The sequence below is a fragment of the Clupea harengus genome, chromosome 5 (assembly GCF_900700415.2).
Source record: "Clupea harengus chromosome 5, Ch_v2.0.2, whole genome shotgun sequence".
NCBI lineage: Eukaryota > Metazoa > Chordata > Actinopteri > Clupeiformes > Clupeidae > Clupea > Clupea harengus.
The window spans coordinates 21,136,482-21,163,693 of NC_045156.1; the positions used below are offsets into that span (position 1 = coordinate 21,136,482).

The 27,212-nt window shown below is 42.9% G+C and overlaps 4 protein-coding genes across 4 annotated transcripts; 1 reads left to right on the forward strand and 3 right to left on the reverse strand.

Annotated features, from left to right (window-relative positions):
• Positions 1-67: 67 nt before the first annotated feature.
• Positions 68-5,071, forward strand: LOC105897948 (glutaminase liver isoform, mitochondrial-like). The gene is made up of 8 exons (XM_031568056.2): positions 68-279; positions 559-690; positions 867-959; positions 1,082-1,143; positions 1,383-1,459; positions 2,083-2,146; positions 2,401-2,467; positions 4,271-5,071. Exons 1-8 carry the CDS (start codon positions 142-144, stop codon positions 4,355-4,357), a joined length of 720 nt encoding a protein of 239 aa, XP_031423916.1. The 5' UTR covers positions 68-141; the 3' UTR covers positions 4,358-5,071.
• A 165-nt stretch (positions 5,072-5,236) lies between these two features.
• Positions 5,237-9,655, reverse strand: LOC105897833 (transmembrane serine protease 12). Its single transcript, XM_031568057.2, has 8 exons — positions 9,610-9,655; positions 8,793-8,890; positions 8,237-8,337; positions 7,906-8,031; positions 7,287-7,423; positions 6,884-7,026; positions 5,985-6,134; positions 5,237-5,649 (listed from the first exon to the last, which is right to left on the reverse strand). The coding sequence occupies exons 1-8, from the start codon at positions 9,647-9,649 to the stop codon at positions 5,638-5,640; spliced, it is 807 nt and encodes a 268-aa protein (XP_031423917.1). The 5' UTR covers positions 9,650-9,655; the 3' UTR covers positions 5,237-5,637.
• A 2,594-nt stretch (positions 9,656-12,249) lies between these two features.
• LOC105897831 (elastase-1-like) lies at positions 12,250-15,737 on the reverse strand. Its single transcript, XM_031567185.1, has 7 exons — positions 15,629-15,737; positions 14,446-14,537; positions 14,046-14,152; positions 13,669-13,794; positions 13,058-13,194; positions 12,761-12,903; positions 12,250-12,459 (listed from the first exon to the last, which is right to left on the reverse strand). The coding sequence occupies exons 1-7, from the start codon at positions 15,735-15,737 to the stop codon at positions 12,250-12,252; spliced, it is 924 nt and encodes a 307-aa protein (XP_031423045.1).
• A 3,288-nt stretch (positions 15,738-19,025) lies between these two features.
• LOC105897923 (tryptase gamma-like) lies at positions 19,026-26,454 on the reverse strand. The gene is made up of 13 exons (XM_031567187.1): positions 26,415-26,454; positions 26,164-26,267; positions 25,232-25,332; positions 24,755-24,880; positions 24,326-24,462; positions 23,528-23,670; positions 23,012-23,162; positions 21,169-21,260; positions 20,860-20,966; positions 20,493-20,618; positions 19,882-20,018; positions 19,537-19,679; positions 19,026-19,235 (listed from the first exon to the last, which is right to left on the reverse strand). Exons 1-13 carry the CDS (start codon positions 26,452-26,454, stop codon positions 19,026-19,028), a joined length of 1,617 nt encoding a protein of 538 aa, XP_031423047.1.
• Positions 26,455-27,212: the final 758 nt, after the last annotated feature.

A 27,212-nucleotide genomic window follows, 5' to 3' on the forward strand; every position in this document is an offset into this window, starting at 1 on the left:
ACTGTCTGAAGTATTTTATCTTGTCTTTATTTCTTCATTTCTTGTTTATGCATCATTGTCTCATCATCTGTGTTACTGTTTCCTGGTCTCTGATTGGCTCAGCTGTGCTCTATAGAGGTCACTTGTGAATCAGGAAGTGTGATGGGTGCCACGCTGGCTAATGGAGGCATCTGTCCAATCACAGGCGAGCGAGTGCTGAGCGCAGAGGCCGTTAGGAACACGCTCAGTCTCATGCACTCCTGCGGCATGTATGACTTCTCTGGAGAGTTTGCTTTTCATGTGAGTGTTTCTTTTTCTCCCTTCTTTTCTCCACATTGGCTGATAATTAGTCTACATTTTCAGTTTGTCATTAGACAGCTGAGGACAGTTTGAGAAACTTTTGTCTTCTCAGTGCCTTCTGTTAATTGACAGCTATCCAAAAGTAAATTGTAAAGTTCTCAGTGAAAATCGCTAACCCCAGTTTCCTTAGTAGTAATCACGTAGTTGAAGTAAGAACTTAATTGTGCCTAATTTTAATTGTGAATAAGTTTCACCTATTTGTCTGGTTATCCATCTCAGGTGGGCTTACCTGCAAAGTCAGGTGTGTCAGGTGCAGTCCTGCTAGTAGTTCCCAACGTCATGGGGATGATGTGCTGGTCGCCTCCTCTGGACAAGGTGGGCAACAGCGTCCGGGGAATCGACTTCTGCCAGGTGAGGCACTGATTGGTTGAAAAAGAGGGATGTTCTATCTAACAACCTCAAACCTTCTAACAACATTTCTGAGTGTGTAGGATGCTCTGCTCTGCACCTTGGAGTCCATTTAAGATTGTTAAGGTGTGTTGCGTTTTAGTCAACAAGCAATACAAAATGTCAGCTTTCCCTTCTAGGATCTGGTGTCGCAGTTCAACTTTCACAACTATGATAACCTGAAACACTTTGTGAAGAAGCAGGACCCACGCAGGCAGTTCGGTGATGACAGGGTGAGTCTGTTTCCTCATCTCCCTCATAATATTCCCATTTTCTCAACTCTTTGTTTTCAGGCGTAGGCCATATGCATTTCCTCTACTGATTACTCGTGTGCTTTATGTTGTAAATTCCACAGAACAAATCTGTGGTGAATCTGATGTTTGCTGCTTACAGTGGAGATGTCTCTGCCCTCAGAAGGTAACAGGAACGTTACACTTAATGACGTTTCACCATATCCTTATTAATGTTGACTTACTTGTCCAGTTTAGAAAACTTGACACTACTGGTCAGCACGGGAAAATGTCTAAAAGCGACAGTATCTTTTGAATAAATGTGATAGAAACCCTAAAAACAAAACAAAAAAAACTCTATCCTATCCACACACACACACACACACACACACACACACATAAACACCTCTGTATTTGTGTCCTCAGGTTTGCTCTCTCCTGTGTGGACATGGAGCTGAAGGATTATGACTCTCGCACAGCCCTGCATATTGCAGCTGCTGAAGGTGGGCCTTTTCCTCTTACTCCATATCTCTGCTGACTCAGACCAGATCAGGACCAGATCAGGACCAGATCAGAGCCAGATCAGGGCCAGATCAGAGCCAGATCAGAGCCAGATCAGAGCCAGATCAGAGCCAGATCAGGGCCAGATCAGGGCCAGATCCATCCTGGGGTCCGGTGCTATCTGGAAATGAGATGTTATACAACAGTTAGGTCAGGTTGAACAAATGATCAGTTTCTGATTGGACAAGAGGCATTGCATGAGTGGGAATATCCCCGCTCAGACTCCTCACCGCTGGTAATCACTCCGCGTTTGATGTACTTCAACAGTCCACTTGACTTGAGTACAACATGAACATTCCATTCATCCAAAGTGATTTTATAACATCAGTGTCACAGTGTGGACAAATTAATGAGCACAAATAGCCTTTCTAACATTCCTCTACATCTACATCTGTCGATTACTGTGTGTTCATCTCTCTCTCCTCACTACAAGCCTCTGATCAGCATCTTTTCTTTACCGTGTCTATTCATCCAGCCCCCTTAGAGTGAGGCTAGTACACTCCCACCCATGCACTGCATCTCTCAGTTGACTTCCTGTCTCATCACTGTCTTGTTGTGGTCTCAGGTCATGCAGAGGTCGTGCAGTTTCTCACCAAAATCTGCTGCGTCAACCCTTTTGTGAAGGACAGGTGAGTAGTACACCAGTAGGTTTTTCATTCACTTTTTCTTATGTGTGAGAAAGGAAAAGGAAAGTTGACATTCTACCTGGTACTGCACTTTGGTTGGACATTTTAGCTCTCTGTAGTCAGGCCTCCGCACAATAATGGGTTGTTTTTTTACCTTCATAAAGAACATGATGTATGTGCATGATTGTTTTAGAGATAGATATGAGCGTGCTTTATGAAGGGGAAAGTGCAAGTCTTGAACATTTCCTTTCTTTTAGATGGGGGAACACTCCCCTGGACGACGCCATGCAGTTTGGCCATGACGAGGTGGTGAAGCTCTTGCAGGTAGGTCCAAACCATTCCAGTATAACTCTGGCAAATCAGTCTACACTTTAGGTTTAGAGACACATAATTAAATACAACACAGTAATACGATGTTGTAATATGTATGACACCTAATTACAACCCCAAATCAGAAAAAGTTGGGACGGTATGGAAAATGCAAATAAAAAAAGAAAGCAGTAATTTATAAATTTACCTTGACTTGTATTTCATTGCAGACAGTATGAACACAAGATATTTCATGTTTTGTCTGGTCAACTTCATTTGATTTGTAAATATACATCCATTCCTGCCATTCAGGCCTGCAACACATTCGAAAAAAAGTTGGGACGGGGACAATTTAAGGGTAGTAATGAGGTACAATAATTAAATAATGATGTGATTGGAAACAAGGAGCAAAGATGGGCCGAGGATCGCCAGTTTGCCAACAAATGCGTGAGCAAATAATTTAAATGTTTAAAAACAATGTTTCTCAAAGAAAGATAGGAAGAGATTTGGATATTTTACATCCACGGTGCATATCATAATTAAAAGATTAAAAAAATCTGGAGGAATTTCAGTGCGTAAAGGGCAAGGGCGCAAACCTAAGCTGAATGACAGTGATATCCGATCCCTCAGATGGCACTGTATCAAGAACCGTCATTCATCTATAAACGATATAACCACATGGGCTCAGGATTACTTTGGCAAACCTTTGTCAAGCACTACAATACGTAGTTACATCCACAAATGCCAGTTAAAACTTTACCGTGCCAAAAGGAAGCCTAATAACTGTGTCCAGAAGCGCCGTCGACTTCTCTTGGCTCAGGTGCATCTGGGATGGACCATCATACAGTGAAAACATGTATTGTGGTCAGACAAATCAGTATTTCAGGTCTTTTTTGGGTGAAATGGACGCTGTATGCTCCGGACCAAAGAAGAAAAGGACCATCCAGACTGTTACCAGCAACAAGTCCAAAAGCCAGGGTCTGTCATGGTATGGGGTTGTGTCAGTGCCCTTGGCAAAGGTAACTTACACTTCTGTGATGGCACTATTAATGCCGGAAAGTACATAGAGATTTTGGAGCAACATATGCTGCCTTCAAGACGACATCCTTTCCAGGGAAGCCATGCATATTTCAACAAGACAATGCAAAACCCCATTCTGCACACATTTAAAATGCATGGCTGAGGAAGAAGGGTGTGCGGGTGCTGGACTTGTCCCCAATAGAGAATCTGTGGCACATTTTGAAACACAATGCGACAACAAAGACCGCGTACCGTTGCACACCTTATGACTTGTTTGCAGGAAGAATAGGACAAAGTTACACCTGAAACGCTTCCTCACTTGGTGTCTTCAGTCCCTAAACGTCTTTTAAGTGTTGTGAAAAGGAATGGCAATGTTACAAAGTGATAAATGCTTTACTGTCTCAAATATGTTGCAATAATCGAAATTAAATCGTTTATTTTGAAAAAAACTATAAAATTCATGAGGTAAAACATCAAATAATGTGCTGTTGTATTGTTTTCAATGTAATACAGGTCAAGGAGAATTTGCAAATCACTGTTTTCAGTTTAAAATTTTAATTTAACATACCGTCCCAACGTTTTCTGATTTGGGGTTGTAAATACAAGACAGTATGCTGCAGGAAAGGTTGGTAGTTCATGCTATTGGTAACACAGGCAGTTGGCTAGAGGGGTGAAGTAACCTAACTCTAAACCCTCACCCTTATCATGACCCTAATACCTCCCTGGAAATGTGACACATTAGCAGTGAATAGTGAAACCATGAGCACTGAGTTTGGGTTTTGTTGGCGCCCTCTGCAGGAGTACCAGAAGCACTGCAGCAAGACAGAGCCCCCACCGGCAGGGGAGGAGACCAACAAACAGCAGTCAGTGGAAGGAATGGTGTGAGAGGAGACTCGAACTTCTGCTGACTCACTACAACCAGACATGCTGCACGTCAGCACATCTGTGAAAAATACCTGTTCACTTTCATGACAGGACAAGCTATTCTTTTTGGAGGTTTGCTGATTGGTTTACACAGTATAGTTGGCCATTTTAGTTGCTGATCACAGAGCCAGCAAGGTCAAGTATTCCAAAAATATGACTTAAGGCAGCTTTAATGTAGCAGCTTCGATGTAATGGGTAGTAGAGTGTTACAAAATGGGATATTGACTTTCTCTGAAGGATATAAGACTTGCTTTTGACGAGCTTTGATATACATACCCAGTTTTCGACATCGTTTTCACATCGTCATTTGATGGTATTGATATATTTTCTCTCTTTTGGCTAGTGTGTTTTGTAGTGGAGTGATACTGCCATATACACCACAATGATGAGAGGGAATCTGTGTGCAGTTCAAGATGCAGTCTGTGACTCTGGCGTAAGGTTGTTGATATTTCAGCTCAACAGCCAGTCAAATTAAACCCTTCTGTTCTGTGTGTCTGAAGCAGTGTTGATTAGCTGGAGTAGTGTATGGCTTGGCTCGAGCCACTGGGTTGGCTTCCCATTTACAGGACTGTGTGCGTACACTCAAGAATATTTGAGCGGGCATACTGAACGGACAGCTCGAGGACCGTGAGGATCAATTTGCTGAATTTGACAAAAAGTGTATGGGATTAGAATCACAGAGGGGTACTGTCACGGGTTTGTGTAAATCTCATATCTATTGTAAATACTTTTATGAACTACTGTATAAAAGTAAATGTTATAACTGTCATGTAAATAGCTTTATTCTTGTTTGTATTTTCAGTGTTTACATTTTCTGAAATTTCACCTAAAGAGACTGATTTACATATTTACAAGCTGTGACAAATGATATTTTCCTAGTTTGTTTTTTGAAGTATCTGCTTTGATGTATTCTGGTTGCACAATAGTTGTGCAGTACACGTATAAACATCAGTTTTATTAAAATAAAATAAAATTGAAATAAAATTCATTGTTTCATGCCCCTGATTATCTGATTTGATTCAGGCGTAATGCTTTAGGTTCTACAGGAGGTAAAGTTAGAGGAGAAGAGGTAGGAACCAAAAAAAGTGAACTAAAGAATTGTGTAAAAATGCAATAAGCCCACGGGGACACATATATTGTCTGCTCTATGAGTACACTTTATTGTCTTGGTGCACAGATGGAGTGGTGCTGGAGCTGACGGGGCTGATGTTGCCGTTCAGATGTCTCTGCATCTCAGTATTTTAGTTCATGATCTGGAGAGAGCAAAGCAAGTAGTAGTAAGTAAGTAAGCAAGTAAGCTAGTAAGCAGATAAGTATTAGTTGGTGGTCAGAGTGTTGATTTCCTGCATTCAGACTATTGTACTTAAAATCCATTAACAATGCACTTCAATACATTCCCCTTAGGCTTGCCACGGAGCATATTTAGCCCATGATAGGCACTGGGTCTGGGCTAGACAGAGATGTGTGTGTGTGTGTTTGTGTGTATGTGTGTGCCTGTGTGTCTGCACATGTATGTGGGTTTGTGTGTATATTTGTAGTATGCCTGCGAGGTTGTTTGTGTGTGTGCATTGTGATTGAAAGGTCTTACGTTCTCCATCCATCCGATGTAGGCGGACACACGAGTGAAGACGGTGGGCTTGCGGACCTCGTTACAGCCTCTCCCGGAGACGAAGCTGGTCACGCCATGGACGTAGTACCTGTTGTTCAGCTGACAGTTCAGAGGGCCGCCAGAGTCTCCCTGAGAGGAAACACACACACACACAGAGAGAGAGCAGAGGATTCAGCTGGGCAATGAAGGAGAGGATCCTTGTCACTGCGGCAGGAGTGGGTATATTTGTCCCTTTTCCTCGGCATTGCTACTGTGCTCTTATCAGTGTTGTTCACAGATTAGGTTAGCCACAGGTGTTTCTAGCAGATCTTAGTAGTGATCTTCAAAACAAAACAAAACAACACATTTTCCTTAAAATCTTTTTTTAAACATGCAGTTATGTATGGGCACTGATGCTGTCCCTGTCCGACACAGTTTGAGATACTGTAACGTGGCCATGTTTCCACCTGTGGCTCTTCAAACAACCAACAACTAAACAAACTAAAAAAGCACATAAAATGATTAAATAGGTAATAGACAATAAAGCCTTTCAAAGGCAAATAAAGGGTATTTACATTGCATGTTGATGTTTACGGGGAAGAACAGCATGAGGCACAGCCCAAGGAGGACTGCCTAGTACCCTCAATTCAAATCAAGTCAAGTCGCTATTTATTTATATAACATTTAAAAACAACCGGAGTTGAACCAAGGTGTTCTCCGGTAAATTGAAATAAACTGACAAATTAATAAAAATAAAAGTATGGATAAGGGAATAATATGAACAATGTCTAAAAGAATATATAAAGAGAAAAAGTGAAAAGTGTAAAATACAAAAATAAAACAGAATAACTGAATAAAAAAAGCTGGTTTGCCCGTGTGAAAGGTATGAGAGGCCTCACCTGGCAACCAGAGTCTTTGCCGCCTCCAGCGCACACCATGGTGTTCTTCACTGTGCCGCCCCACCAGCTACCACTGGAGCAGGTCCTATGGTCGACCACAGGCAGGTAGGCCTGCTTCAGCTGGGCAGAGAGGTTACCACCAGCTGCATTAGAGACAGACAGACAGAGAGTGAGAGAGAGAGAGAGAGAGAGGAGGGGGAGGTTGAAATCATTGAAGTTTCTTGTTAAATATTTGAATGGATCCATGGTCCTTTAAAAGCTGGATGATTTAAACATTATGAAGGGTATGAAATTATTCCACACACTCAGTGTAAAAATAAACCTTATCTATACAATGAGTCGCTTTAGATTACTTATTAAGTCTAACTGAACAATAACAATTATGAAGGCTAACTATACTCACTGGAAGTGCGTCCCCATCCAGAGATGTAGCAGGGGTGGTTGTGGTTCAGAACCTGTCCAGAAGGGGGCAGATTGGCCAGCTGCACGTAGTTGTTCAGATTGGCTTCCGAAGAGAGACGCAGCAGGGCAATGTCATATCTGAGAGAGGGGGGTTAACAGTACACACACATGTACACACACACACACACACACACACACACACACACACACACACACACACACACACACATTTAAATGCTGTTCTTCAGGTCCAAAGCCATATGGCAACAAAACAAGGTTTTAAACACTGTTGGTAGAGGCAGCTGTAAGGCAGGCCATTTACATCCTTGCAGTAACACTGACAGAAAATTATAAATAATCTATCAAAGCAAACAGATGGTTGCACTCAAGGACGTAGAAAAGATTGTCGTCTCCATGTACACACACATGCGCACACACCCACACACACAAACATACTCACACATGCATACCTAAATCCTCAAAGGTAAGTCCACTGTACGATATTTGTGCCAGTAATGATTCATTCAGTAACTGATTTATATTAAACAGAAATATTTGATTAATTTAATATGCCTTGATCATTACTTCTTCCAGGTGGTGTGAAGTGAGTGTGTACTGACCCGTTGGCGACGGAGTTGCTGTTCCAGTTGGGGTGGACGTACACACGGCTGACAGAGAGGTACTGCTCACGCCCTTCATTGCTGTTGAGGTTGTGTTCTCCCACGACAACACGCCAGGTTCTCTGACTGTAAGCAGGTGAGTAAACAGCAACAGTGAAAGCAGAAAAAACACATGTGCCCTATGTCTCACACACACACACACACGAACACACACACACACACACACACACACACACACACACACACACTCACACACACACACACAGACACGTACACACACACACAAACAGACACGTACACGCGCACACACGCACTCACAAAGTAGCCATACCTGTCCACACAATGGGCAGCGGTCATCACCCATCCCCTCTTTATCAGAGAGCCTCCGCAGGTGTGGCGATAGCTGCTGCCGGACTTGAACTGCAGAGAGATCTGTGGGGCAGAGGGGCACATGGGGCACATGGTGGCAACAGAATGAGGGTGAGGGGTGGTGGGTTACTGTGTGCTGAGTCTGTTTGTTTGAGCCTTACAATTACAGTAGGAGGTCACTTTTTGGAATACTCAAAGCTACACTAGCTAGTCTTTACAGGCAGTGGCTGGACAGCTCTGGTAAAAATGGCTATGCAGAGAGCATAAGCCAGACTCTGAGGCTTTGCCATCTACAGCTGACGCCGCTGGGGTAAGGAATCAGGGAATGGTCAGAAGAGGCAGCCGCTACCCCTGCCTGCCAGTGGCAATGTGTGTGAACTAAACCACATATTTCCATTCTAGAGGGAAGTGGTTGAGAGGCTTTTAGGCAGTATACAGAGAGAGAGAGAGAGAGAGAGAGAGAGAGAGAGAGAGAGAGAGAGAGAGAGACAGAGAGAGAGAGAGGAGGGGGGAGTTACCTGCCAGGGCCAGGAGTTGGGGCGTGCCACCTCACCCCCCACAACCCTCTCCAGCGCGTCCTCCATGAAGCGAGGCTCGGGCCTCTCCTCAGCCAACACTGGAGAGAGAGAAGGATGGAGAGAGGGAAGAAGAGAGAGGAGGGATGGAGAGAGAGATGAGGGAGGAGAGAGAGAAACAGTGTACAAAGGGAGAGAAAGAGAGAGAGATAGTGGGATGGAGAGGGAGAGAGGAATGGAGAGAGAGGAGAGAGAGAGAGAGAGAGAGAGAGAGGGAGGACAGAGAAACAGTGTACAAAGGGAGAGAGAGGGTGAGAGGAATGAAGAAAGAAGGGATAGATACTAGATTACACATGCTAACCACAAATCACAGACAACAAACAATGTTCTTGTTTTTTGAAGGTATATTCTGTTAGACACAAGCAGACATAATTTGTTGAAACGGTCAAGCAGGAAGAATGACCAAACTAGACCCTGCAATGTGCAATACTGCTGTGATCCACAGAACAAGAGTAGCTTGGAGTACAGGTCCAAAACTAGTCTTACTCAATAAGATAAATCCAACGAAAAAATCTAGGTAGAGCAGTGTTAAAGTGTGTTAAAGAATAGACAGAGCAGTGTTAAAGTGTGTTAAAGAATAGGTAGAGCAGTGTTAAAGTGTGTTAAAGACTAGACAGAGCAGTGTTAAAGTGTGTTAAAGAATAGGTAGAGCTGTGTTAAAGTGTGTTAAAGAATAGGTAGAGTAAGTCCTATTGACCCCCAGTAGGCATCTGCCCTGCGGTAAGAAGCCTGAGAGGGGTGAGAGTGAGATCCGTCTTACCAAGCACACACAGTGCAGCGAAAAGCACAAACTTCATCATCTCTGCAGCCTGGTGAGTCTGACCTATGGACACTGGGACTGTTCCATGTGTATATATACGATGTGTGTGTACTGTGTACCTATGTGTTGGGAATGTACTTATGATAGACAGCTGTGTGCTAACTGCTATCATACGCCACCCCCAAATCCACCTGCCAATGAGGGCAGTGTTGCGTGCCGTTGCAGAGGAAATTCAAGCGCGTAAGCAGAATTATGGAGAAAAAGCAAGAACGTTGAGGAAAAATGACATACACACAAAATGAGGCAACACATATTGTGAAACTAGTTAGGAAATGTCTTCTGACATGTTGACCAGAAATGCCGAATGGCTGCTGATATTCTAACTGACGTTACTGGATTTCAAATGGGGTTTGAATCTTCAGTCCAGGCCCCTTAGACCCATGTTGTATTTGAGGTCCAACTGACAGATTCAACTGAATGAGAACTTTTCTGTTGTCTCTTTTTCGGCTGAATGTCATTTTAACTGAAGATCTCACCTGAAAATGACACAACATACAACCAGGGCCATAGCCATCTTCATTTGCTATTTGTGACTGTAGTGAGAATGTATCCATAGATGATATCTAGTGTTATTGAGCTGTCACATTATAATAAGTGTGTAAGCTAAGGTTCTGTAGTCTATTACTCAACTAGACAGTGCTATCTTGCCGTCCGCAGGTGTATGTGTGGTTTTCAGGCTTAGCAAAAACATTCAAATGATGGGTTCTTGGTGAGTTTACAAACTGAGTCCTTGGAGCCTGTCCTGTAGAGTGATTTACTGTGATTTAAAATCCAACAAGAGGAAACTCAGACTTTCTCCTTGTTCCCAGAAATGTATCACAGTGTCATCTTATGCGCGGTGAGTTGCGAGAAGTTTGACCTTTTTGTTCCAGTAACTTAAATATGATTCATTGTTGTGTTTATTCATAAATCTATTTTTAAAAGCTGCTCTCTTTTTGTTAACTCTTATAATACAGTGACGTTAGTTTGCCTCTTAAACACCCACCTCTTTGTCCTTGCATAACTGTGGCTCAGTGGGTGGGTAAATATGATAAGCAATATCAGTTGATCCAATGTGATCCTGATAAAATCAGGTCCCAGCTGAATATCCTCTCTCACTCAGAGTTGCATCAACACACAAGGGCAAAGTGTCTTTGTGGAACTGGTAGACAACCACTTTATATGGTGTAAATGGTGACAGATAACCACTTTATATGGAGTAAATGGTAGACCAGCACTTTATATAGAGTAAATGGTAGATAACCACTTTATATGGAGTAAATGGTAGACAACCACTTTATATGGAGTAAATGGTAGACCACCACTTTATATGAAGTAAATGGTGACAGGCAACCACTTTATATGGAGTTCATGGTAGGCATCTGAGAATATATTCCTTAATGTGTCCCGTCTGATGTAGCAGGTCTGATCAGCAGATAGTTTCGTTGTGAAATGCAACACTCATAAAAGCCCATTAATGAGTGATGTGTACGTAACTAAATTACTAGATTTGAATTTCCTGAAGGAAATACCAGTGCATGCAAAAACAAACATTTACAATTTAAAATAAATAACATTAAACATTTAAAGCAATTAAATGCATGCAGAGAAAGTCTGACAGGGTAGAAGTAGAACAGAAATAATAACAAATAATGTGGCTAGTATTTGTATAAAAATAAAATATAAAAATAATAATTAAAATATATTATAATCATAATAATATCAAATATAATAGCTTACACTGTATGTGTAGCACATGAGTTGTTATTTTCCTCTAACATTGTAACATTCATTGCATGGCTTTCTAATTCCTTAAACCATTTTAGCAACTGAATGCAATTAGAATGTGTCCCTTGGAGGTAACCCTGTTTATTTGATCTCATATTGTAAATCTCTGCTCCATCCCTCTCTGGGGTTTTTACTTTGTCCAGTGGTTACTTGCTCTGTGCTTTGCATCCAAGCAGTTAGTCATCAGTGTGAAGTTTAAATGAGCAGTTAGTCATCAGTGTGATGTTTAAATGAGCAGTTAGTCATCAGTGTGAAGTTTAAATGAGCAGTTAGTCATCAGTGTGATGTTTAAATGAACAGTTAGTCATCAGTGTGATGTTTAAATGAGCAGTTAGTCATCAGTGTGAAGTTTAAATGAGCAGTTAGTCATTAGTGTGATGTTTAAATGAACAGTTAGTCATTAGTGTGATGTTTAAATGAGCAGTTAGTCATCAGTGTGATGTTTAAATGAACAGTTAGTCATCAGTGTGATGTTTAAATGAACAGTTAGTCATTAGTGTGATGTTTAAATGAGCAGTTAGTCATCAGTGTGATGTTTAAATGAACAGTTAGTCATTAGTGTGATGTTTAAATGAACACAGGCGAGTCAGTGTTCCCCATGAGGAAGAAGCTTTAATAGAGAGCTCATTTTGAACTGATTAGACAGAAAGATGATATGGTACTGAGGGATTACAGTCAATATGTGCAGTTTTCATGGAAATGCAGCTCTCTCCGGGGGTTACTTGTTATTCTTCATGGTCTATAACATAAACATATGAACGAAAAAAATGGAGAGAGAGAGAAAGAGAGAGAAGAATGATTTAGGACATTTAGTCACAGCACAAGATCATCCATGCATTTGCCACATAAGCATCTCTGTGTGCGTTGTCTTACGCTCTCAATCCACTCGCTGAAGGCCGACACGTGGGTGAAGACGGTGGGCTTGGTGGGCTGGCTGCAGCCTCTAGCGGACACGAAGCTGGTGATGCCGTAGACCACAGGCCGCCCGTTCACCACGCAGTTCAGAGGGCCACCAGAGTCGCCCTGCACAGGGTCACAGGCCAAACACTTATACGCAGGAGTTCAAACGTTCACCATGCAGTTCAGAGGGCCACCAGAGTCGCCCTGCACAGGGTCACAGGCCAAACACTTATATACGCAGGAGTTCAAAACAATTAGCAAGTATTGGCAAAGCAAAAGCTGGAAAAAGATCTGACAAAGACATCCATTGTATGTCTGAGGAAGGCTTTGTAAGTTGAAACTTATAGGGACAACTGAGTTTTTTTGAGTGCTCAGACAGAAGAGGAGTAAGGCAGACAGTTGGACGTTAGTTGACGGGTCTCACCTGGCAGTTGGCGCTGTCTCCCTCTCCAGCGCAGACCATGGTGTCTTTGACTGTTGTCCCCCAGTAGTCTTTGCTGCTGCACTTCTTAGAGTCCACCAGAGGCAAGTAGACCTGCTTCAAGAGCATGGACATCTCACCAGAGGCTGTGAAGGGTAACACACACACACACACACACACACACACACACACACACACACACACACACACACACACACCTCATATGATACAGTATGAAGAGACTCTAGTGTGTGTGTGTGTGTGTGTGTGTGTGTGTGTGTGTGTGTGTGTGAGACTCACCCTTGGTCATCCCCCAGCCTGTGACGTAGCAGGTGGTCTTCTTTGAAAGCTCGTCTCCAGGTTTGGGCAGAGTGGCAGGCTGGACGTACTTATTGATGGCGGCATCCGTGTGCAGCCTCAGCAGCGCGATGTCACACCTGTGGAGAGGAGCACTGGCAGCTATCAGCACCATTAAAGCACTGATTTACACCACAGTCATGGCCTAAGGCTTACTCCTGCAAAACCCTTTCCATACTTGATATCACCTGCAATGGCCTCTTGTGGACTTTTTCCAATTAACATCAAGTTTGCAAGCACCTGTAACAGTAACTCTCTAACTCTAAAGTCTAACAGAGCATCAACATCAACTGCACATCGACTAACATGAAGACTCAGACCAGGTTTATACCTATCATAACATGTTTATGACATGGTTTTGTAAGCCTTATTCAATTCAATTCAATTAAATTTCATTTATATAGCGCCAAAACAATAAAATCTCCAGGGCCTGAACCCCCTCAGAGTAAGCACAATGGCGACAGGAGCAAGGACAAACTCCCTGTTAGCAGGAAGAAACCTTAAGCAGAACCTCTTAAGAGCAAACAGAGAGTTGCCCAGCAGTCTTAACTGACCCGTCATCCACTCGTGTGGAGTTCCACTCAGGGTGGAGGTAGACCTGGCCAACCGTCTTGTATATCTCCTGGCCTCCGTAGTCTGTGAGGTTGTGGTCACCGAGAACAATGCGTCGCAGCTCGTCACTTCTCAACAAAGAGAGCTGGGTCAGGTTATGTTAACAGTGTTAACTTGGACATCTGTGTTAAAAACATTCTTTCAGAAGACGTGATGGAAGGTTGAGGTAGAATCATATTAAACCTCTTAGAATCAAATTAATGACACAAAACAAACTTTCTCTCTCGGTCTCTCTGTCTTATTTTCTCTCTCTCTCTCACACACACACACACACACACACACACACACACACACACACACACACACACAGTTTCCTCACGTCTCCACACAGTGTGCTGCAGTCAGGATCCACTTCTTGTTGAGCACAACACCACCGCACATGTGTTTGAAGGGGGAGCCACGGGGATTAGACACCTGCACACTGGCCTGCACACAAAATGACACTCAACTCTCCAACACACTGCATCTCTATCCAAACGGCAAATGGGTCAAGAGCAGACATAAACTACAGACTTTCCATTTTAGCCCTGTTGTTTAGTCTAGAGTTAAGTCTAAGATGGCCTCCACCAGACAGAGACAGAGATAGTCATCATGAGTTGAGTGTTTAGGTTCTGAGGTTCACAGACATCAGCTGATGCTTTAAAATCAGGACTAGATTTGTGGAGTCATCTGACTGTGACCTGGGGTCATCTGACTGTGACCTGGGGTCAACGGCGTACCTGCCAGGGCCAGGAGTGAGGCAGGGCGACCTCACCTCCCACATCACGCTCAGCCAAATCCTCCAAGAAGCTCAGCGCTTCTTGGGACAACACTGTTGAGGTAACATGTAGAGATGAGTACATGCACATATGTGGATACACACACTCACACTTGAGAATAGTTCTTTATTGCCAAGTAAGTTTACACAGACAAGGAATTTTCTTTGGCATTTTGGTGCATAACAATAAACATAGTAATAAGAAGGTAAAAAAGCAGGTAGCAAAACACTGAATTAACAAACAAAACTAGACAAAACAATGTGCACCAACACACCGAGGCTGCCATCCGCGGCGCCATCTTTAACTCTCAGTTACACTGTTACAATGCTTGTTTATTTAGCACTGTCAATATCAGCTCAAAAAACAACTTAACTCTAAACTAAATGTCCCATATGAAATAAGGAGGAGATGAGACAGCTGGCCCTCTCACCTAGAGCAGGGAAAGCAACGAGCACAAGGAGTCTGAGCATGGTGGTGGGGTTAAGAGGGATTCCTCCTGATGCCGGCGTTCTCTTTTATACGGCACACTACTGATGTGTGATAAACCTCATCTTCATGCAGACATGCAGTACATGCAGAGGCCATGACCACCCAGATGGGATTTCTCTCATCCTTATCATTTTAGCCACATACACCAGACAGTACAGCAGAGAGCCAGGCTATCATGCTGCGGTTTTGCTGAACATTCAAATCTGCTCCGTTATGTTGACACAGTCACTAAAACGGCCTTATGCTATTGGGCAGAGAAAGACCTCAAGCCAACAGTAAGAGCTCATCCCTTCTCAAGAACCATGTCCAAAGGCCTGTGTGGTCCCTGCAGACGAGTCATGTGAGGCGTTATTCAATTCAATCCAATTCAATTTCATTTATATAGCGCCAAAACAATAAAATTGCCTCAAGATGCTTTACAGAGCCCAGGGCCTGAACCCTCTTAGAACAAGTACAATGGCAACAGGGGCAAGGAAAAACTCCCTGTTAATCAGGAAGAAACCTTGAGCAGAACCGCGGCACGTAAGGTGGACTGGCATGGTTCACCCTTAAGGTTTGCTGGAGCTCAACGGGTAGGGCAAGCTCTGAACAAGACCGAGGTCATGTGTCCAATAATCACACATAGTGGGAGAACACATACAGATAAGCATTAGACCTGGACAGTAGTGCACCATAGGGTCTTTGGGTGAAGAGTAGTGCACCACAGGGTCTTTGGGTGAAGAGTAGTGAGCCACAGGGTCTTTGGGTGAAGAGTAGTGCACCATAGGGTCTTTGATTCTTATCCGTTAGTTTGCTTCTTAAATACCCACCTCTTTGTCCTTGCATAACTGTGGCTCAGTGGGTGGGTAAATATGATAAGCAATATCAGTTGATCCAATGCGATCGTGATAAAATCAGGTCCCAGCTGAATATCCTCTCTCACTCAGAGTTGCATCAACACACAGGGGCAAAGTGTCTTTGTGGAACTGGTAGACAACCACTTTATATGGAGTAAATGGTGACAGACAACCACTTTATATGAAGTTAATGGTTGAAAACCACTTTATATGAAGTTAATGACAACCACTTTATATGGAGTAAATGGTAGACAACCACTTTATATGAGGTAAATGGTAGACCAGCACTTTATATGAGGTAAATGGTAGACCACCACTTTATATGGAGTAAATGGTAGACAATCACTTTATATGGAGTAAATGGTAGACCACCACTTTATATGGAGTTCATGGTAGGCATCTGAGAATATATTCCTTAATGTGTCCTGTCTGATGTAGCAGGTCTGATCAGCAGATAGTTTCGTTGTGAAACTCATAAAAGCCCATTAATGAGTGATGTGTAACAGTACAAACAATGCATATAGATTTGTGTTAAACACTGATTGGATGAGCACAGGTCACTTGTGTAGAGGCAGAGCAGAAATTTTTACAATTTACAATTTACCATTTACAATTTAAAATAAATAAGAAGTAAAAGATTAGAACATTTAAAGTAATTAAATGCATGCAGAGAAAGACTGACAGGGTAGAAGTAGAGTAGAAATAATAACAAATAATGTGGCTAGAAAATAATAATTAAAATATATTATAATCATAATAATATCAAATATAATAGGTTATACTGTATGCGTGGCACATGAGTTGTTATTTTCCTCTAACACTGTAACATTCATTGCATGGCTTTCTAATTCCTGAAACCATTTTAGAAACTGAATGCAATTAGAATGCGTCCCTTGGAGGTAACCCTGTTTATTTGATCTCATATTGTAAATCTCTGCTCCATCCCCTTCTGGGGTTTTTACTTTGTCCAGTGGTTACTTGCTCTGTGCTTTGCATCCAAGCAGTTAGTCATCAGTGTGAAGTTTAAATGAGCAGTTAGTCATCAGTGTGATGTTTAAATGAGCAGTTAGTCATCAGTGTGATGTTTAAATGAGCAGTTAGTCATCAGTGTGAAGTTTAAATGAGCAGTTAGTCATCAGTGTGAAGTTTAAATGAACAGTTAGTCATCAGTGTGATGTTTAAATGAACAGTTAGTCATCAGTGTGAAGTTTAAATGAGCAGTTAGTCATCAGTGTGATGTTTAAATGAGCAGTTAGTCATTAGTGTGATGTTTAAATGAACAGTTAGTCATTAGTGTGATGTTTAAATGAGCAGTTAGTCAGTTTGTGGAACTGGTAGACAACCACTTTATATGGAGTAAATGGTGACAGACAACCACTTTATATGAAGTTAATGGTTGAAAACCACTTTATATGAAATTAATGACAACCACTTTATATGGAGTAAATGGTAGACAACCACTTTATATGAGGTAAATGGTAGACCAGCACTTTATATGAGGTAAATGGTAGACCACCACTTTATATGGAGTAAATGGTAGACAATCACTTTATATGGAGTAAATGGTAGACCACCACTTTATATGGAGTTCATGGTAGGCATCTGAGAATATATTCCTTAATGTGTCCTGTCTGATGTAGCAGGTCTGATCAGCAGATAGTTTCGTTGTGAAACTCATAAAAGCCCATTAATGAGTGATGTGTAACAGTACAAACAATGCATATAGATTTGTGTTAAACACTGATTGGATGAGCACAGGTCACTTGTGTAGAGGCAGAGCAGAAATTTTTACAATTTACAATTTACCATTTACAATTTAAAATAAATAAGAAGTAAAAGATTAGAACATTTAAAGTAATTAAATGCATGCAGAGAAAGACTGACAGGGTAGAAGTAGAGTAGAAATAATAACAAATAATGTGGCTAGAAAATAATAATTAAAATATATTATAATCATAATAATATCAAATATAATAGGTTATACTGTATGTGTGGCACATGAGTTGTTATTTTCCTCTAACACTGTAACATTCATTGCATGGCTTTCTAATTCCTGAAACCATTTTAGAAACTGAATGCAATTAGAATGCGTCCCTTGGAGGTAACCCTGTTTATTTGATCTCATATTGTAAATCTCTGCTCCATCCCCTTCTGGGGTTTTTACTTTGTCCAGTGGTTACTTGCTCTGTGCTTTGCATCCAAGCAGTTAGTCATCAGTGTGAAGTTTAAATGAGCAGTTAGTCATCAGTGTGATGTTTAAATGAGCAGTTAGTCATCAGTGTGATGTTTAAATGAGCAGTTAGTCATCAGTGTGAAGTTTAAATGAGCAGTTAGTCATCAGTGTGAAGTTTAAATGAACAGTTAGTCATCAGTGTGATGTTTAAATGAACAGTTAGTCATCAGTGTGAAGTTTAAATGAGCAGTTAGTCATCAGTGTGATGTTTAAATGAGCAGTTAGTCATTAGTGTGATGTTTAAATGAACAGTTAGTCATTAGTGTGATGTTTAAATGAGCAGTTAGTCATCAGTGTGATGTTTAAATGAACAGTTAGTCATCAGTGTGATGTTTAAATGAACAGTTAGTCATCAGTGTGATGTTTAAATGAACAGTTAGTCATTAGTGTGATGTTTAAATGAGCAGTTAGTCATCAGTGTGATGTTTAAATGAACAGTTAGTCATCAGTGTGATGTTTAAATGAACAGTTAGTCATTAGTGTGATGTTTAAATGAGCAGTTAGTCATCAGTGTGATGTTTAAATGAACAGTTAGTCATCAGTGTGATGTTTAAATGAACAGTTAGTCATTAGTGTGATGTTTAAATGAGCAGTTAGTCATCAGTGTGATGTTTAAATGAACAGTTAGTCATCAGTGTGATGATTAAATGAACAGTTAGTCATTAGTGTGATGTTTAAATGAGCAGTTAGTCATCAGTGTGATGTTTAAATGAACAGTTAGTCATCAGTGTGATGTTTAAATGAACACAGGCGAGTCAGTGTTCCCCATGAGGAAGAAGCTTTAATAGAGAGCTCATTTTGAACTGATTAGACAGAAAGATGATATGGTACTGAGGGATTACAGTCAATATGTGCAGTTTTCATGGAAATGCAGCTCTCTCCGGGGGTTACTTGTTATTCTTCATGGTCTATAACATAAACATATGAACGAAAAAAATGGACAGAGAGAGAAAGAGAGAGAAGAATGATTTAGGACATTTTAGTCACAGCACAAGATCATCCATGCATTTGCCACATAAGCATCTCTGTGTGCGTTGTCTTACGCTCTCAATCCACTCGCTGAAGGCCGACACGTGGGTGAAGACGGTGGGCTTGGTGGGCTGGCTGCAGCCTCTAGCGGACACGAAGCTGGTGATGCCGTAGACCACAGGCCGCCCGTTCACCACGCAGTTCAGAGGGCCACCAGAGTCGCCCTGCACAGGGTCACAGGCCAAACACTTATACGCAGGAGTTCAAACGTTCACCATGCAGTTCAGAGGGCCACCAGAGTCGCCCTGCACAGGGTCACAGGCCAAACACTTATATACGCAGGAGTTCAAAACAATTAGCAAGTATTGGCAAAGCAAAAGCTGGAAAAAGATCTGACAAAGACATCCATTGTATGTCTGAGGAAGGCTTTGTAAGTTGAAACTTATAGGGACAACTGAGTTTTTTTGAGTGCTCAGACAGAAGAGGAGTAAGGCAGACAGTTGGACGTTAGTTGACGGGTCTCACCTGGCAGTTGGCGCTGTCTCCCTCTCCAGCGCAGACCATGGTGTCTTTGACTGTTGTCCCCCAGTAGTCTTTGCTGCTGCACTTCTTAGAGTCCACCAGAGGCAAGTAGACCTGCTTCAAGAGCATGGACATCTCACCAGAGGCTGTGAAGGGTAACACACACACACACACACACACACACACACACACACACACACACACACACACACACACCTCATATGATACAGTATGAAGAGACTCTAATGTGTGTGTGTGTGTGTGTGTGTGTGTGTGTGTGTGTGTGTGTGTGTGTGTGTGTGTGTGTGTGTGTGTGTGTGTGTGTGTGTGTGTGTGTGTGAGACTCACCCTTGGTCATCCCCCAGCCTGTGACGTAGCAGGTGGTCTTCTTTGAAAGCTCGTCTCCAGGTTTGGGCAGAGTGGCAGGCTGGACGTACTTATTGATGGCGGCATCCGTGTGCAGCCTCAGCAGCGCGATGTCACACCTGTGGAGAGGAGCACTGGCAGCTATCAGCACCATTAAAGCACTGATTTACACCACAGTCATGGCCTAAGGCTTACTCCTGCAAAACCCTTTCCATACTTGATATCACCTGCAATGGCCTCTTGTGGACTTTTTCCAATTAACATCAAGTTTGCAAGCACCTGTAACAGTAACTCTCTAACTCTAAAGTCTAACAGAGCATCAACATCAACTGCACATCGACTAACATGAAGACTCAGACCAGGTTTATACCTATCATAACATGTTTATGACATGGTTATGTAAGCCTTATTCAATTCAATTAAATTCAATTTCATTTATATAGCGCCAAAACAATAAAATCTCCAGGGCCTGAACCCCCTCAGAGCAAGCACAATGGCGACAGGAGCAAGGACAAACTCCCTGTTAGCAGGAAGAAACCTTAAGCAGAACCTCTTAAGAGCAAACAGAGAGTTGCCCAGCAGTCTTAACTGACCCGTCATCCACTCGTGTGGAGTTCCACTCAGGGTGGAGGTAGACCTGGCCAACCGTCTTGTATATCTCCTGGCCTCCGTAGTCTGTGAGGTTGTGGTCACCGAGAACAATGCGTCGCAGCTCGTCACTTCTCAACAAAGAGAGCTGGGTCAGGTTATGTTAACAGTGTTAACTTGGACATCTGTGTTAAAAACATTCTTTCAGAAGACGTGATGGAAGGTTGAGGTAGAATCATATTAAACCTCTTAGAATCAAATTAATGACACAAAACAAACTTTCTCTGTGTCTCTGTCTTATTTTCTCTCTCTCTCTCTCACACACACACACACACACACACACACACACACACACACACACAGTTTCCTCACGTCTCCACACAGTGTGCTGCAGTCAGGATCCACTTCTTGTTGAGCACAACACCACCGCACATGTGTTTGAAGGGGGAGCCGCGGGGATTAGACACCTGCACACTGGCCTGCACAAAAAATGACACTCAACTCTCCAACACACTGCATCTCTAAACAAACAACAGACCACAGGCTTTCCATTTTAGCCCTGTTATTTAGTCCAGAGTTAAGTCTAAGATAGGCAGTAAAATCAGGACTAGCTCTATTACAGTGTCTGGGGTCATCGGCGTGACCTGGGGTCAACGGCGTGACCTGGGGTCAACGGCGTACCTGCCAGGGCCAGGAGTGAGGCAGGGCCACCTCACCTCCCACATCACGCTCAGCCAAATCCTCCAAGAAGCTCAGCGCTTCTTGGGACAACACTGTGAAAGTAACATGTAGAGATGAGTGCACACACATGCTCACCACCACCCCCTGAGTGAACAGTAGTGAACCGTAGGGTCTTTGAGTGAACAGTAGTGAACCACAGGGTCTTTGAGTGGGAGTATGAATGAATACATATAAGAGAAGATGGTGATAACTTTAGCTTGACAAAGACCAGATTTCCCCTCAAAGCATCTGATTAAGTGATCAAGACAAATTGCCCTGAAATATGATCAAGCCCTGTGAAGAAAAAAAATAGGTTTGAAAGTCTCATTGCCTGTGATTACTTTTTTATAGGGAAGGAAAAAGTTGTCTGTTTTTATTAATCACACTATTCTGGGCAATGTGAAAACAACACTTGACTCTTTGAAGTGGTTACAGTTTAGTCCACTTTGAACTGAGCTTGATCAAGCTGTGAGGAGTCCAATATTAATGAAACTACATTAGATTTCACAATTCATATGCCTGACACTCTGTCCCATGCCCTCATTCTGGGCTTATGGCTACACAGTGGTGTGATAAAAAACAAGTACACATGGCATTTTACACATGAGCTGAGTAAATCTGCCTGGTAACAGAGATGTCATAGCTCAGACTGCTTAGTGTGAAGCAACGCTATGCATGTCTGATAAAGTAAAATGACAGGTAAGCGATCAGCCATTAAGTACACAGACAAAAAAAAAGCGTTGTGTGTCGTGAGTTTGAGGCATGTGGGGTTTTCTCAGGGGAGGATCTGTCTCAGATTCGCTCCAGACGGGGGTCAAGGGGTCGCCTGCTCACAGGGCTACGTGCCAGTGGCTGCCATCATGTAAGGGATAATGGCCGTCGAGGTGTCCCGTTATGAAAAAACATTAGACGAGGCAAAGAACTCTACAACACGAAGCAGAGCGGCGTTTCCTCCGCAAAGGCCATCATCCTGCTTATACTCTGGTTGCCACACATGTATTTAGGCAAGTATGTGTAGCCCACAAAGGAAACATTTGCCTCTGTTAAAAAAGAAGCCAACCTGTCAGGGCTATGTACCAGTGGCAGCCATTACCCTAAGAGATTTGGCTGTCAGTTATGTTGCTTAGCAACGGAGATGAGATAGACAGTTCTATTATCCCAGATGCCCCCAGAGTGCAGTCAGACCCCATTTACCATGATTAGCATTAATAAACGGTCCTCCACAATGACCCAGATATGTTCATTCTCTCTCTCTCTCTCTCTCTCTCTCTCTCTCTCTCTCTCTCTCTCCACTTTCTCTAATAAACTGTGTTCAGACACCTTGTAGGTACATTGTACACACAACATAGACAAAATATACAATAAAAGTCATAAAAGTCACATAAAGCAATTTTAGATAGTAATATGATGATCTAGTAATATGATGATCAGACTCCAGTATACGATCATTTATTTCCATGACAACATTATACATTTCACATTCAGTTAACTTTTCAAAGCTAGAACAACATTCAGCCTAGGAAATATCAGTGTTGATGGGGGAGTAATGGCAGACTAAAATAAGTTTGAGGGTATGCCAGCTTGCTATAGATGGACAGACAGAGATGTATAGGCAGTCTGTGAGTGTGGTGTGGTGTGTGTGTGTGTGTATCTGTGTGTGTTTGTGTGTGTGTGTGTGAGAGAGAGTGTGGTGTGTGTGTGTGTGTGTGTGTGTGTGTGTGTGTGTGTGTGTTTGAGAGTGTGGTGTGGTGTGTGTGTGTGTGTGTGTGTGTGTGTGTGTGTGTGTGTGTGTTTGAGCTCTTACCCTGCTCCATCCAGCCCAGATAAGCAGACACACGGGTGAAAACAGTGGGCTTCATCTCAGTATTGCATCCCTGGGAGGACACGAAGCTGGCCACACCGTGGACCACATACTTGCCCTCAACCTTACAGTTCAGGGGGCCGCCAGAGTCTCCCTACATTAGGACAAAGCAAGTCACAGCAGCAGCAATCTGTTAGACAAGTAAAATATAACTCATTGTATTTTGTTGCATGTTATATTGCAATAGCAAAAGATAAGAACACCCACTCAACTATTTGAACTATTCTTCTGAAATCCAGAACGGAAGTTTGTGCAAAGTGTTAATGTGTACAATCCTACTGGTTAGTACAGGTGCTGCATGGATTTATTTCAGTATAACTGCAGTGGCCATGACAGCCCTTTGATTGTCGTATCTTTGGACAAAAGCATCAACTAAATACTCAAACTGTAACTATAACTATGATGTTGCAATTGCACACATATTGTTCAGTATAAGCATTTAAGACTAGTAGTCCTCACGTTGCACCCAGTGTCGCTGCCGCCTCCAGCGCACACCATGGTGTCCTGCACAGTGCTGCCCCACCAGCTGCCACTGGAGCAGGTCTCATGGTCAACCACGGGCAGGAAGGCCTGCTTCAGCTGGGTTGAGATCTCACCACCGGCTAGAGAGAGGGGGGGGGGGGGAGAGTGGGACAGAGAGAGAGAAAGAGAGGTGGGGTGATAGAGAGACACATAGAGATAGACAGAGAGAGAAAAACAAATATATAGAGTGAAGAGAGAGAAAATACGAAATTTTAGAAAACACTGACTATTACTTGTATTATTGTATTACTGACGCTGACTCATTGTATTACTGACACTGACTCATTGAATTACTGACACTGACTCATTGTGTTACTGACACTGACTCATTGTGTTACTGACACTGACTCATTGAATTACTGACACTGACTCATTGAATTACTGACACTGACTCATTGAATTACTGACACTGACTCATTGTGTTACTGACACTGACTCATTGTGTTATTGACACTGACTCATTGAATTACTGACACTGACTCATTGAGTTACTGACACTGACTCATTGAATTACTGACGCTGACTCATTGAATTACTGACACTGACTCATTGAATTACTGACACTGACTCATTGAGTTACTGACGCTTAACAGCAAATACTGATCACCAAAAATGTCCCCAGCCTCAGTGCAAGGTACACAGTGCAGAGAAGTGGCATGTACAGTAGGACTACACATGAATGTGTCTCTGAATGGCTGAATGTTAAAGAGAGCAGAATGTAGGGCCGTAACTCACTTGCGGTGAGGCCCCACCCGGTGATGTGGCAGGGGTGGTCATGGGGCAGAACCTCGTCAGGGGTAGGGAGGGCGCCGAGCAACACGTAGGGGTTCAGGGTGGCATCCTTAGACAGACGCAGCAGGGCAATGTCATACCTGTCAACACAGCATATACACACACACACACACACACACATACACACACGCACACACACACATGCACACACAGACGCACACACACATATATATACACGCACAAGTGCACACGCACACACACACACATTAGTAGCTGAAGAGGAGGAAGAAGAACACAGCTCGTTGCAGATGGTGACTTGCAGACTTTTTCACCACTCTGAATATCAAACCTGAATATTACAGTTGAAGAGGAGGAGGAGGAAGATGGGTGGTTGAAGAGGAGGAGGAGGAAGATTGCTGGTTGCAGACTTACCCAGCAGCGACATTGCTGGAGTCCCAGTTGGAGTGGCTGAACACTTCGCTGACCTCACGGACCTGTTCTGTGCCGGCATTTGTGTTGAAGTCGTTGTCTCCGAGCACAACGCGCCAGGTTCTTGGGCTGTGGGACCACACAGGACAATCTCAGATCTCAGATCAGGCTTCAGGACGATTCAGTTTGATTCGATTTGAACACGACATGACACAACTTGACGCGACTCAACATGACTCCAATTGAATTCAATTTGATTCTACAAGGGCTGGACCCTTAGAAGGGCGTTGACAAAATGTGCCTGATTAAACCAAGCAGCCCTGATAAACTAAACCCTGATCTCTGTCCGAACCACCCTACAACTCTACCTGTCCACTCAGCGAGCAGCAGTCATCACCAGATTCCTTCATATCCAATCTGACACACACACACACACGCACGCACGCACACACACACACAGAGAGAGAGAGAGAGACGTACGTGTCCACACAATGGGCAGCGGTCATCACCCAACCCCTTTGGACCAGAGTGCCTCCACAGGTGTGCCTGTAGCCGTTTCCAGACTTGTACTGGAGAGAGATCTGAGAGAGAGGAGAAGAGAGGAGAGGAGAGGAGAGGAGAGGAGATGAAAGGGAAAGGAGAGAAGAGGATCACAATTTTTTTTCCAGTTATCCCAGAAAAAAAGGTTAAATTCCTTGTGCTGTTGGTTGGGTCATCCCACAGCGGCCATACTCTCCCTGTCCCATGCAAATACTCATGCCCAACAACCTAGCCTCAGATTATAACAACAGGGTGCACTATATCCATCATACCGAGAGTTATCACTACTTAACAACAACAAAGATGTGAGCATTTCCTGAGGGCATGAGGGCACTTTCCTTTGTTAGGGTTCAGTTGAATTAGGCCCCCGACACCTCCAGAAGGGCTCAACAGTGGGGTATGGCATCCCAGGCCCACCACCTCAATACTCACGATGGGTTATGACACATGTCAATACCAGGGACAACAACAGATACATCTCAAGATACACGAAAAAGATTTTACATGAATATCTCAGTGTCTGAACGATGCACTGCCAAATGATCTAAACACCAATCTCATTATACTATGGCATGCCACAGGCTATCAGCACAAACATGTGTTAGGGCACGTGTAGGAATTGGATATGAACCCTGGTTGGGGTAAGGGAAGCACATAGACACTTTGTCTCATTGATAGTCCATGACATATGCAGCAGTAACAGTGGGAAAATGTCTTCAGCGACAGCTAAATCTATATTTTTCCTTCACACATTACAATAACAAGGCTGCAAACAAACAAAACAAAGCAGAAAACTGAATACATTTTCTGCAGGTATCTGTCCGGAGAGTACATTTTCTGCAGGTATCTGTCCGGAGAGTGACTCAGTTTACCTGCCAGGGCCAGGAGCCGCGATGGGCCACCTCACCACCCACCACCCTCTCCTCAGCACCATCCTCCAGGTACCTGGGCACAATCTGGGGCATCTCAGCCAGAACTGCACAGATAACACAACAACAACAACAACAACAAAACAGACACGCCCTTCAAATCAGTACAGCAGTGAGGACCCATCTGCAGGCCAAGCAGAAATCTGAAGACTAATTTAAAAAGTGTTTATCTGAATTGGCACACTCCTCCTCACCGAGGCTGGCGAGGACGATCAGCAGGACGAATCTCAGCATGTTTGCAGTTACTCCGTGGACTTAGGAGGGCTGGGATGCTGCAGCTGCTTTTATACACACCTGAGACTGAGAGCAGCAAGGATGTGTGTGTGTGTGTGTGTGTGTGAGAGAGAAAGCACGAAAGAGAGTGAGCATGTGTGTATTTCAGGCTCTGGGCTCTGTAAAGCGCCTAGAGACAATTGTATTGTTATGGCGCTATATAAATAAAATTGAATTGAATTGAATTGTGTGAGAGAGGGTGAGCATGTGTGTGTGTGTGTACGTGTGTGTGTGTGTCTGTGTCTGTGTGTGTGAGAGGGCAGAGCTCCAAGTGTGCTCATTACACACTTATCACACGTCACCAAGGTTGTGTGTGTATAGCCTTTTCTCTGATAGACGTAGAGGCCCCCTATACACCTGACCTTTACATGGGTTTCCTATCAGAACAGTCTGTGCTATACTGCATACAAGGCAAGGCAAGGCAATTTTATTTATATGGTGCATTTCATGCACATATGCAACTCAATGTGCTTTACATATACAATAGCAGGAAAGACAATAAAGTATTACAATTCTAAAAAAAATAAGAGTAAAGTGAAACAAGTAAAAAGAATATAATAAACATAAAAATACAACTAACTCAGCTGTTTACAAACCAGCTCCTGACTGAGCTTAATGTTTATTATATACATGTATTGTGAACGGCAAGCGTTCCAAACAACACGACGAGGGTGTTTTTCAGCAAGGCAGTCCAATTAAGTCCATTTATTAACTCTTAA